This window comes from Chanodichthys erythropterus, chromosome 18 (assembly GCF_024489055.1).
Source record: "Chanodichthys erythropterus isolate Z2021 chromosome 18, ASM2448905v1, whole genome shotgun sequence".
NCBI lineage: Eukaryota > Metazoa > Chordata > Actinopteri > Cypriniformes > Xenocyprididae > Chanodichthys > Chanodichthys erythropterus.
The window spans coordinates 19,247,625-19,260,584 of NC_090238.1; the positions used below are offsets into that span (position 1 = coordinate 19,247,625).

The 12,960-nt window shown below is 37.3% G+C and overlaps 2 protein-coding genes across 4 annotated transcripts; both read left to right on the forward strand.

Annotated features, from left to right (window-relative positions):
• Positions 1-142: 142 nt before the first annotated feature.
• Positions 143-6,781, forward strand: gale (UDP-galactose-4-epimerase). 2 transcript variants are annotated; one of them, XM_067367568.1, is made up of 11 exons: positions 143-271; positions 663-792; positions 2,414-2,529; positions 2,671-2,784; positions 2,943-3,119; positions 3,189-3,302; positions 4,937-5,003; positions 5,842-5,927; positions 6,015-6,092; positions 6,281-6,395; positions 6,499-6,781. In XM_067367568.1, the coding sequence occupies exons 2-11, from the start codon at positions 672-674 to the stop codon at positions 6,561-6,563; spliced, it is 1,053 nt and encodes a 350-aa protein (XP_067223669.1). In that variant the 5' UTR covers positions 143-271; positions 663-671; the 3' UTR covers positions 6,564-6,781. The 2 variants fall into 2 exon arrangements, with proteins under 2 accessions (XP_067223669.1, XP_067223670.1); XM_067367569.1 differs by having other exon boundaries at positions 2,417-2,529.
• A 308-nt stretch (positions 6,782-7,089) lies between these two features.
• zbtb8a (zinc finger and BTB domain containing 8A) lies at positions 7,090-11,925 on the forward strand. 2 transcript variants are annotated; one of them, XM_067367776.1, is made up of 4 exons: positions 7,090-7,237; positions 8,265-9,100; positions 10,760-10,929; positions 11,167-11,925. In XM_067367776.1, the coding sequence occupies exons 1-4, from the start codon at positions 7,173-7,175 to the stop codon at positions 11,485-11,487; spliced, it is 1,392 nt and encodes a 463-aa protein (XP_067223877.1). In that variant the 5' UTR covers positions 7,090-7,172; the 3' UTR covers positions 11,488-11,925. The 2 variants fall into 2 exon arrangements, with proteins under 2 accessions (XP_067223877.1, XP_067223878.1); XM_067367777.1 differs by lacking the exon at positions 7,090-7,237 and adding an exon at positions 8,087-8,171.
• The last annotated feature ends 1,035 nt before the right edge of the window (positions 11,926-12,960 follow it).

Sequence of the window (12,960 nt, forward strand, 5' to 3'; positions counted from 1 at the left end):
ATTTACATTGGTCTGCAAAGAACTATTTCAATTAGCATTTAATCGTGACAGAAAGAATAAATATGACAAATTCATCAAAAAGACTTTTTCTTTGAAAGTCAATCACACAGCACATACATTAGCTGCTTCACACACTTCCACGTAGCCCTGAAACCAGGAAGCAAGAATGAATAAACCAAACAGACTCGGTAAACTCTGCCCTCCTGTCATTGTACTGGCTGTCATCTGCGTGTTCTCCAGTAACCCTCACTGATCCGCATTCATCAGCACGGTGAGTGTAAACAGATCTGAGTGTGAGCTGTTTTATTGCATTTTATTGTCTGTTTTGTCCTGAGAGATCAGAGATCTTACTTTCTTTCTTCCTTCAGTCAGGTGACTTGTAAAGTCTTACTGTAATCAGTGCAGTCAGTGTATACCAGTGTAGTCAGGCTGATTTAAACTAACTTGCTCTCTTGAACGTTTGGGGAATTTGAGGTTTAAATGCTGTGATCCTCATTAATGAATGAAAGAGCTCCATTCATATACAGTGAAACAGGATGCTGCTGGTGACGGTAGAGCCACGTAGTGCACGTTCAGGTTGAATAAGGATAGGACACACCCACATACCTGTTAACAACTGGTACATTAATTCACCTTTGTGTGTCAATCTTTCTGTGCTGAAGGCTCTCAACATGCGTCAGAAGATCTTGGTGACAGGAGGAGGTGGATACATTGGCAGTCACTGTGTTGTGGAGCTCATAGAGGCTGGGTATCACCCCGTGGTCATCGATAACTTCAGTAATGCTGTCAGAGGTAAATCACACTGCACTGCAGAAGGTCCTTGATGGTATCCTGAACACACCGCATTACATTTACAATTTTTTTTTTTTTTTTTTTTTTTCATATTTTGACAAACAGGGAACATTGTGCCCTAGAATTATATATTGAATTTACCTTGGCATAGTTGAATAACAAGAGTTGAGTACATGGAAAAGACATACACTGAGTTTCAAACTCCATTGTTTCCTCCTTCTTATGTAAATCTCATTTGTTTAAAAGACCTCAGAAGAACAGGCGAATCTCAACATAACACCGACTGTTACGTAACAGTCGGGATCATTAATATGTACGCCCCCAATATTTGCATATGCCAGCGCATGTTCAAAGCATTAGACAAGGGCAGGACGTCTGGATGTGCACAGCAAACAAAGATAATAGCGAAAAATGGCAGATGGAGCAATAATAACTGACATGATCCATAATAACATAATATTTTTAGTGATATTTGTAAACTGTCTTTCTAAATGTTTCGTTAGCATGTTGCTAATGTACTGTTAAATGTGGTTAAAGTTACCATCGTTTCTTACTGTATTCACGGAGACAAGAGCCGTCGCTATTTTCATTATTAAACACTTGCAGTCTGTATAATTCATAAACACAACTTCATTCTTTATAAATCTCTCCAACAGTGTGTAATGTTAGCTTTAGCCACGGAGTACTATCAAACTCATTCAGAATCAAATGTAAACATCCAAATAAATACAATACTCGCATGATCCGATGTATGCGTGCAGCATGCATAATGAACATCTTGTAAAGATCCATTTTTAGGGTTATATTAGCTGTGTAAACTGTGTTTATGCTGTTCAAGGCAAGCGCGAGCTCCGGGGGCGGGGAGCACGAGAATTAAAGGGGCCGCAACCTATATATCGGTGCATAGTTAATGATGCCCCAAAATAGGCAGTTAAAAAATTAATAAAAAAAATCTATGGGGTATTTTGAGCTGAAACTTCACAGACACATTCAGGGGACACCTTAGACTTATATTACATCTTTTAAAAAGAAGTTCTAGGGCACCTTTAATGACACTGAATGATATGCAGTTGTAAGTATACAAAACAAGGTATTATATACTGCCGTTGTTAGAGATTAATATACTTGGCCACAAAGTGAACAACTAATCAACTAACTACATAAGACATGTAACTGTTCTGTATGAATATACAATATATACATACACATTCCATATATACATACACTCATCATACCACACTGCATTACAAAGAGACTCCTGCACACACAGTGAGCCCTTGTGTGGAATATATTTAGTATTTGCTGGGCAAAGCAATGTGAAGTTTGTATAAGTTTTTTTAATATTAATTTAAATATTTTATTATAATATTAAATCTTTAAAGTAATATTTCCTTATTTAATATTAAATATTTATATATACAATTTTTATATATATATATATATATATATATATATATATATATATATATATATATATATATATATATATATATATATATATAAAATATATAAAATATTGTAATAATGTTAATTCTGTATTTTGGTTTTGGTAGCTGACAGTATTTTCTCATGTATTTTTTTTTAATGCCCGTTGTTCTTTGTGGATGTGTGTTTTGTTGAGGAGAGGGTGATGTTCCAGAGAGCCTGCGGAGGATAGAGAAGTTTCTGAATACTCAGATTGAGTTCCATGAGCTGGACCTTCTGGATAAACCTGGACTGGAGAAAATATTTAAAATGGTACAAATGAACATCCACTGTTTGTATTTTCTTGACTCTTAGATCAATCTACTCATTTCTGAACTGCGCCGGTTAAATGTATAACAGCGGCCACTAGTGGTTAATTAAGTTAATTGTTTTCTCTCTGCTCTGTGTTTTAAGCACTCCTTCTATGCAGTGATGCACTTTGCAGGACTAAAAGCTGTGGGTGAATCAGTAGAACAGCCTTTAAGATACTACAGAGTCAATCTCACAGGAACCATCAATCTTCTGGAGGTAAGAAAAGTGCATGGATTGTCCTTATGCATTGATCATTTTAATGCATGGAGTGTCCATATGAATCTGATTCTTGAAATGCTGGTTTAGTACAGTTAGAAGTGTGTTTGTGCATGTTAGTGCTTTCTCTTAAGCCTTTCTGGCTGTGTCTGAATCAGGTGATGCAGTCTCATGGGGTGCGCAATCTGGTATTCAGTAGTTCTGCCACCGTCTATGGAGACCCCCAGAAACTCCCCATTGATGAGCAGCATCCGGCGGGTGGCTGCACAAACCCTTATGGCAAGACCAAGTACTTCATAGAGGAAATGATCAGGGACCAATGCACGGCAGAGAAGGTAGCTGACCGCTCTGTTATGACGCTTGCGTCTGTGTGGCAGGTGTGTAACTGATAAGTTGTCTTGCAGGACTGGAATGCTGTGCTGCTCAGGTACTTCAATCCCATTGGTGCTCATATCTCAGGACAGATTGGTGAAGATCCACAGGGAATCCCAAACAACCTTCTACCTTATGTTGCCCAGGTAACTTGTCTGAGCACTTAAAGGGTTAAAAAATGAAAATTCTGTCATTAATTCCTCACCCTAATGTCGTTCCAAACCCGTAAGAGTTTCGTTCATCGTCGGAACGCAAATGAAGATCTTTTAATAGAATCTAAGGGATTCCTGTTCCTCCATAGGCTGCCTACACAAGTGAAACTTTGACGCTTCAAAAAGTTCATAAAGAGATCGTAAAACTAATTCATATGAATTGAGCTGTTTAGTCCAACTTTTCTGAACAGTCATAATCGTTTTATATGATGAACAGATTTAATTTAGGCTTTTATTCACATATAAACCTTCATCAACTAACACATCGGTTGTGTAAACAGAAGCTCAAGCTTGTTCACTTGACGTGAGAACCAGTGTTCATTCTCGTGTGTTATGCAGCAGGTTTGAGCTTCTGGAAGAGGTTTGTTCTTGTGCGTCATTCATTCAGGTTTGGCTGAGCTTCTGCTTATGTTTGCTGATCAATTTTATATGTGAATAAAAGACTTAATCAAATCTGTTCATCATAAAAAGCAATCAAGTATCTTCAGAAAATTTGGACTAAACCACTTATTTCATATGGATTAGTTTTACGACCTCTTTGTGAACTTTTTGAAGCTCTCAGATTTCATCGAAAAGATTTTCATTTGTGTTCCGAAGATGAATGAAGGTCTTACAGGTGTCGACATGAGGATGAGTAATTAATGACATATTCATTTTTGGGTGAACTAACCCTTTAAAGGAACACTCCACTTTTTTTGGAAATAGGCTCATTTTCCAACTCCCCTAGAGTTAAATAGTTGAGTTTTACCGTTTTCGAATCCATTCACCCGATCTCTGGTTCTGGCAGTACCACTTTTAGCATAGCTTAGCATAGTTTATTGAATCTGATTAGACCGTTAGCATCTCGCTCAAAAATGACCAAAGAGTTTCAATATTTTTCCTATTTAAAACTTGACTCTTCTGTAGTTACATCGTGTTCTAAGACCGACGGAAAATTAGAAGTTGTGATTTTCTAGGCCGATATGGCTAGGAACTATACTCTCATTCAGGCGTAATAATCAAGGAACTTTGCTGCCGTTCCATGGCTGCAGCAGTGCAATGATATTACGCAGCAGCTGTGACCCCCTGCTTGCACAGGGAGCGTGCCTTGCAACCATGGAGACGTTTGTGAGAGACGCTGTGTAATATCATTGTGCCCGCTGCACCCATAGTACGGCAGCAAAGTTCCTTGATTATTACGCCAGAATGAGAGTATAGTTCTCAATCATATCAGCCTAGAAAATCACAACTTTTCATTTTCCGTCGGTCTTACAACATAATGTAACTTCAGAAGAGTCAAGTTTTAAATAGGATAAATATTGAAACTCTTTGGTCATTTTTGAGCGAGATGCTAACGGTCTAATCAGATTCAATGAACTATGCTAAGCTATGCTAAAAGTGGTACCGCCAGACCCGGAGATTGGCTGAATGGATTCGAAAACGATGAAACTCAACTATTTAACTCTAGGGGAGATGGAAAATGAGCCTATTTCCAAAAAAAGTGGAGTGTTCCTTTAAGGTTTAGAAGAGCCACATGTGTCTGTGTGCATTGTAAAGGATGTTGTTTTTTTTCTCACTTTGTATGGCAGGTTGCTGTTGGCAGACGAAAACATCTGAGTGTGTTTGGAAATGATTACAACACACCTGATGGAACAGGTTAATGAGAGATGGTTTTCAGCATGTTATTTTTGTCTTTACCGCTGTCTCTTATTCATTTCTGGAGTTTTATTACTTTTGAGTTTTTAATTAGGTTTTTATTTCTTTTTTTTTTTCTTTTTATTCATGTATTTATGTGTTGTTAATTGAATTGTTAATTTAAATAAAGCTGAAATAAAATATAAATATTAGATAAACTTAAACTGAAATGAAATTTAGAAAAGTTCCTTGGCATTTAACTGAAATAAAAATGTTAAGTTGAAGTACTTAAATGACTTAAACGGAGATAGAAAAAAAATTAAAGGTAAATAGAAATATTTAAAGAAAAAATTCAAATGAAACTTAAAATATAAAAATGAAAGTTATTTCAAAATTGTAATAAAAACTATAACAGTATAAAATAATAATAAATAATACTAAAATAACACTGGTTTTAGTTTAGTTTTTTCAGAGCTGTCTAATTTCTGTTTAAAAACTGTTTCAGTTTTTATTTTAATTTTAGTATTTTAGGACTGTTTAAGTGTATGTGCTAACTGGTATCATAAAAAAAAAAAAAAGGAATGATTTTAAAATTCTCAGCAGTTTCAAATGTTTCTCCTTTTCAGTCAATGGCATTTTCATGTTTAATACAAATGGGTTTCAACGGTTTCAGGTTTATAATATACCATGTTGTTATAACCATGTTATGTTATTTTATTTTAGTTTGCTTTGTAGTCATAAAAATGTAGTTAAGTTTCTTTTTTTTTTTTCAGTTATGTTGGCTTTTATGCTAGCTAACAAACGCTAACGTTTCAGCTTCCAGTAAAGATAATGAAACTGATTCATTCTTCCTGGCTAGGTGTGAGAGACTACATCCATGTTGTTGACTTAGCAAAGGGGCACATCGCTGCCGTCAGGAAAATGAAGGACAGTTGTGGGTGTAAAGTATGACATTTTTTCTTCCTCTTTAATGTACGCAATTTTTCACATCCTTTTTTCTCAGTTTTCCTTTCTGTTCTGGTCTCTGTGTAGGTTTATAACCTTGGCACAGGTACAGGTTACTCGGTGCTACAGATGGTGAATGCCATGGAAAAAGCTTCAGGTCGAAAGGTGAGGGGTAAACCTGCTGTGGTCCAAAGCACATGCAATATACACAATTTAAATATGCATATATATATAATATATGCACACACACAATTTGTTTAGCCCGAGGTCACCTTTATGAAATCACATTGTGATGTTTGTTCTTTTGGGATCCAATATTTTCTTCAATGATAGTATATTTCCTCTGGTCCCAGATTGCCTATCAGATTGCCCCTCGGCGGAGTGGGGATGTGGCATCCTGCTATGCAGATCCAAGTTTGGCGGAGAAAGAGCTGGGCTGGAAGGCTGAATACGGCCTGGAGAGGATGTGTAAGTGTAAACCGAAATCATTTTTATTCTGCAGTTTGCATAAATAGATGGGTGTGCAACTGGCAGCTCATAATTAATCTGACTGTTTTATCTAATCACACAGGTGAGGATCTATGGCGCTGGCAATCCCAGAATCCCACGGGATTCAGTAATGGAACACTGCCTTGAAACTGGATGAATGCAGACTGTTTCTTACTAAAATAAGGGAATTGCACTTGTGGCAGAAAAACAAAGCCAAATTGGGACCATGAAGTCTTTCATTTTTAATAATTATATGTAAAATCATATTACAAGACATCTGACTCTAAGCTAATGATTTTTAATGTACACAATTTCTATGTAACCTCACTTGCATTAAACTATTTTTTTCAGCATTTCACTGATTGTTCAGATTTTTTTATTTATTTATTTTTTTTTTTTTTTGGAGGGGGGTATTTTAATAAAACATCTTAAACTCGAGTGTATGAAATGAACATGGTTCCTTGTCAAATCAATGGCGCTGTTTCCTATGAGACGAGAGGGTCAACATAAGTGCTAAAAAAAATAAATTGGGACATTTATTCATTTTCAAGGCCAGAAGCCGTAAATGTATTGGTTTTGCTGTACGGGGGCGCGTGTGCTTTAAGCGGTTCTCCGGTCCCGGGCGCTCCGGACACCCACGTCAGCAAAACGTTTTTCCAGCACAAACGGGTTTCGGTCTTTCGGGCAAAGCAGGAAGTGAAAGCAGTTCGCCCTGATAACAAAAGCTGGAGAAATACATCCAAAGTAGGCAGAGAAATGGAGATGGTTTGTGAAAGTGGGACATGTCGACCGTATCGGAGTGCGGGTGACGCGGGGCATCTGTGAGTATTATGTTTAAGAGACTGGGGGAAACGGTGCCCGGGTAAAGAGGGTGGGCGAAGGGGACCAGCACGAGGCTCGGCGTCAACCTGCGGGTCGTCCGAGCTCAGGTGATCCGAAATATGAAAAAAGGTCGACGGTGTTGCAAAGCCGGGTGTTTTTGCGTTTTAAAATCCAGTCTGAGGTCGGTTCGGTGGGCGGCTCTCCGCGGACGACAGGGCTCCCGTCAGAAACCACCCCACTGCCTCAACCTCCTTATCTGACAGGTTTAATTCGTAATGTAACAAATGCAATGTCTGGTTAATGTTTAAATGGCTTTTAGTGAATTACAAACGCGTTATCTCAGGAATTACTTTTTTCTGGCGGGCGTTGTACACATAAAGGGCGCAGAGCACTTTTAATCTCATAATTTAGGCTACTTTTCGAGCGTTTTCTCTGTTGCTACGGCTTCTATTGCTTTATATTAATTGGGTTGGTTATTTATTTATTTATATATGTCTTGCAGTGTAACCCAGTTTTGGTATTTGTGTGCGCTTGCGGCGAGGGGAGAATGATGGAGAGATTTAACAGCAAGAACGTCCCCTAATTTTTCTTTATTTACAATATTTCACGGTTTTCACGTTAGTGTTAAACGCGTCTTCTCTCCCTCTTTCTGTATTTCCTCTTTTTCTCTCTCCCTGCTTCTCTCCCTCGTTACCCGATGCGCAAAGTCGGGTGTTGCCCCTTCCACAGCGAATGTACATGATTGACAGGTGTGTAGTCCAATCAGAGAACAGTAGGCGGAGTTTAGCTGCCTCAAATCCCTGCCATTACGTCACACAAAGCACACATACACGCTGCAGAAATAATGTAAAACTTTAAGTTAATTAGGCTACTCATTTTTTTTTATTATTTCATAAAATTTTAAAAATGCATTTATAAATAAATGCAGCCTTGGTGAGCATAAGTAACTTACTTTAAAGACATTGAAAAAGAATCATAGAGAACCCAATGATTTCTGTTTTTTGATGTTCTCACTTCTTCTTTCAGGCCTGTTCACAAATGGACCAGTGCAGATATGTCAGCCATTCACCAGAGCTGTTTGCTAAAACAGCTGGACCAGCAGCGGCAGCAGGAGTTGTTCTGTGACTGCAACGTGCTGGTTGAGGGTCAGATTTTCCGCGCGCACCGCAATGTCCTGTACGGCAGCAGTGGATATTTCAGGATGCTGCTGTCTCAGGGAGCTAAAGACACTCTCGAGTCTGTGAGTGCTTCTTTTGATGTCTTCAGCCCTGATATCTTTGCCATCATCCTGGACTTCATTTACTCTGGTCAGCTGGAGCTCAACAGCTCTAATGTAATAGAAGTGATGTCAGCCGCCAGCTACCTGCAGATGAATGACGTAATTTCCTACTGCAAGGCATTCATTAAATCTTTCCTGGAGATCAGTGCGAAAGAGGACGATGAGAATCGCTATTTGTGTCTGTCGGACAACAGTCCGCTTCAGGACAGACGTGAAAACGTCATCGAGCCGTCCAACATGTGTGACGTAAGCATGAGCTCTCAGACCAGACTCTGGGATCAACAAGAGGAGGAACAGCCACAGGAGGACTTCAGAGGAACCAGCCCGCAGCCGTCAGGGCTTCAGCAGAATTCTCCTGCACAGTCCAGCCTGGAGGCACAGATGGAGGAGGAGCAGTACAGCTCCGTGCTCCCTGAACGCAGGAGAAGAGGAAGCAGGAAACGGACCGCCACCAGTCGCTTGGTAACAGAAGACACTTCTCTCATTGACCTGCAGGGGGTGGTGTCGCACTGCTCTCAGAAAGCGGACGAGCTGTACGCAAACCTTCCGTCTATTGTTGGAGTAGTTGGGGTGTTTAATAAAGGTGAGCACTACTCTAAAGTTTTATTCAGCAAGGATGCATTATAATAATCAAACATGACAGTAAAGACTTTACGTTGTTACTAAAAACTTTATATTTATCAAATATTAAGCAGCATTGATAATAAGAAATGTTTCTTGAGCAGCAAATCAGCAAATTAGAATGATTTCTGAAGGATCATGTGACCCTGAAGACTGGAGTAATGATGCTGAAAATTCAGCTTTGAATAAATGACATGTTAAAATACTAGTCATTTCACAAAACCGGTACACACTTACACATTTTTAGATTTTTTTACCAATATGTATTACTTTTCTGAACGCCCCACAACATTAATGACATATTTAACTTCCAGAAAAACATATTTTTCCATCCCAGGCATCAAATCGCTATTATTATTGGTCATTATTTTAAGTTATGGACACTATGGGAGCTCTCTGAATATTATTATAAAATGTATTTGTGATAAAATCAACATTTTTTTTCTATTAATCAGATGTCCCTCACACTAATTCAGTAATTGCAAATATAAAATATCACACTTTTGCAATGCTAAAGCCTGAAATGGGCACTTTTTGTGACAGAAACCTCATCTTTTTTTTTTTATCAAAGGCTTACCTTCAGAATTTGAACTAAAATCTGTATTCTTATGATTGCTCTGAACATTTCAGACAGAATTCAACTAACTTTAAATTACTTTTTCATAAACTTCACAAAAAATGTAGGTGTGATTTTTTTTTTTTTTTTGCCAAAATTGGCCACTGCTCTAAATCTAGTGAATAAATGGAGAGCGCATGGCATGCATGATATTAAGAAATCATGAATAATGTTGAAATAACAAAGATAATTTTCACAAGTAATAGTATTATGTCTTTAACTGATGTTAAAAAAATAAATAAAAAAAAACATTACCAGCAAAAAAAGCACAGATGGTTATTTATGGGAATGGCAAAATGAATGGACTTTTTTCTCATTTTATTATTCAGATCCCAAGTACACTTTCATAGAAGGCCTTGAGGGACATGACAAAATAGCTAGTGTCAATATGAAGATAAAATGTATGTAATGTTTTTAAACATTATTAAAGGAGACATTTCAATTAATACAAAAAGCTTTTAAAAATATATTTTGGTGACCCAATAGATAAAATACACTGTAAGGGTCAGAGGGACTCAAATCGTACCAGTACGTTTGTAGTAATATTTAACAATATTACTGTATTTTTATCAAATAAATACAGCCTTGGTGAGCATAAGATACTTAAAGACATTGAAAAATAATCTTAGTGAACCCAAAAGTTAAATATGAATTCTGTTTTATTCTTTTCTATTTAACATAAATATAAAGTGTTTTTCTTGTCCTCCAGCAAGACTTTCTCTGCCTCCCAAAGTGAAATAGCTAAGACATTTTCTATGTTCATGTTGCTCAAATCTGTTTTGTAATTAGGAGCCATTCAAGGTTTTAATCAACAGCTAAAACAGAAGTTAAAAATGCAAAATATTTCTCCTACATTTCGCCCCTGATTCTTTCTCTATATCTCTATAATGCAATGTTTCTGGACTCTCTGGGTAAACAAGAGATGTTTTTTTAAAAATAGGCTTTCAAATAGTTATTTGGTGTGGTGATACATGAAAGGGATCTTCCTCTTTCTCTCTGTCTCAGATTCCACTCCCTCTATGCGTTACAAATGTCCGTTCTGCACGCACACAGTAAAGAGGAAGGCAGACTTGAAGCGTCATCTCCGCTGTCACACAGGTGAGCGTCCGTATCCCTGTCAGGCCTGCAGCAAACGTTTCACTCGCCTGGAACACCTGCGCAGCCATTTTGAGACGGTGAGAAACACACTCAGCTTCACACATGTCCGGTCCATTAACACATCCACAGGCTGGACATCCACATGCTACTGTTGGTCATTAATTCAACATATGTGATCACATTAAGTCAGGGATGGATTTAGTCAGATGTAATAGATACGATTATATTTATAATTGTATATGTTTTTCAGTCTGTTAAACAAAAGAAAAATGATATTGATGTGAGATCTAAAACATCACACTTGTGTTACACAGATTCATCAGGCCCGTAAGCTGGTGTGCAGGAAGTGCAAACGCCATGTAACCGAAGTTAATGGGCGAGTGGTAAGCGAGGGAACCCGCAAATACAGGCTGTGCGATGTTTGCATTCAGGAGAGCGGCTACAGTGAGTTAATCACAGATGGGACTGATGGAAATGAGGAGAAAGAAGGCCTGTTATTGAGTGTGGAAGAGGACATGAGCGAGAACAGGCAAATTACATGGGTCATGGACGACGATGACCTCGCGGAAGATTCTGGAGCAGATCTCATAATCCAGGAAGTGGAGGACAGTGACGAGGAAGCCAGTGGAAAATGATATGTTTGTCATTGTGTGTTGGGGGGAAATGGGTAAAAGAGCTGTCTTTTTGACAGTTTGACATCTATTATAATTTCATAATGGGAAATGATTGTGCGTTTTTGTACAAATAAAAACTCTTTCTCATTAAAAATGTAAAGTATTTAAAATATAACTGCTTTTATAAAAGTACAAGTATATTTCTGTAATTTAAAGTATATTTAGTTTATTTCTAAAAGGCATTTATGGGCAAAATGACAATGTGGTAATTTAATTTAGATCCAAGGCTGATACAATGGGATTTTTCTGTAATTAAAAAAAAAAACTTTCAAACTTTAGTTAATGCAAGGTTTACATTTATCATTTTATATCCTATGCTGCATGGAGTCCACGTGACCTACTTTGTGTGATGTGTAACAGACTCATTTATTTATTTAAATTGCAACAAGTTATATTTGTTATCAGTCACATGCTCAACTTAAACATTGTCTAAATAAAATATTATTTAAATTAATGTACGTGTTTATGTTTCACTCTGGAAATATCAAATATCATTACCATTTGTCTTATAGGGTTAGTTCACCCAAAAATGAAAATTCTGTCATTTATTACTTACCCTCATGACGTTCCACACCCGTAAAACCTTCATTAATCTTCGGAACACAAATTAATTTAGTTGAAATCCGATAGCTCCGTGAGGCCTTTATATCGAGCAATGACACTTACTCTCTCAAGATCCATAAAGGTACTAAAACATTTAAATCGGTTCATGTGAGTACAGTGGTTCAATATTTATATTATAAAGCGACGAGAATAATTTTGGAGCGCCAAAAAAACAAAATAACGACTTATTTAGTGATGGCCGATTTCAAAACACTGCTTCAGGAAGATTCGGAGCATAAATGAATCAGTGTGTCGAATCATGATTCAGATCGCGTGTCAAACTACCAACGGCTGAAATCACGTGACACTGGCGCTCCCAACAGTAGATTCGATACACTGATTAATCTGTGCTCCGATCCTTCCTGAAGCAGTGATGCAGAAACTTGTGAAAATGAGATCCAGTAGATAAAGTTGATGGAAAATTATTTATTCATTACAATTAAATTTAGCCTCACACGCAAACTTTAATCAATAATGAAAATACTTAATAAAACCAAAAGGTAAAATAACAACTATAAAGGAGCAGTCAATAGTTAATAATAAAATTTTGAGTATTGTATCTAATAGATGAAGATCAAAAAGAGCAATAATTAAGATATTTGCAGATAAGAGACAAGAAGTAGAAGCCAAGGAGAGCAAAGAAGGGAAAAAGCTGAATTATCAATGACCCGGTCAGCTTTATACCATGAGCTTATAGGGAAATTTACATCCCACTCAAATTGATGTTTTTGTTCTAAAAGAAAAGGTTAATTTCACCCATTACGTCATCTACTGGTCCAGTGTCAAAAATAGTTGTTTTATACCCTATAGGGAATTTTGCAAATGTCAGCA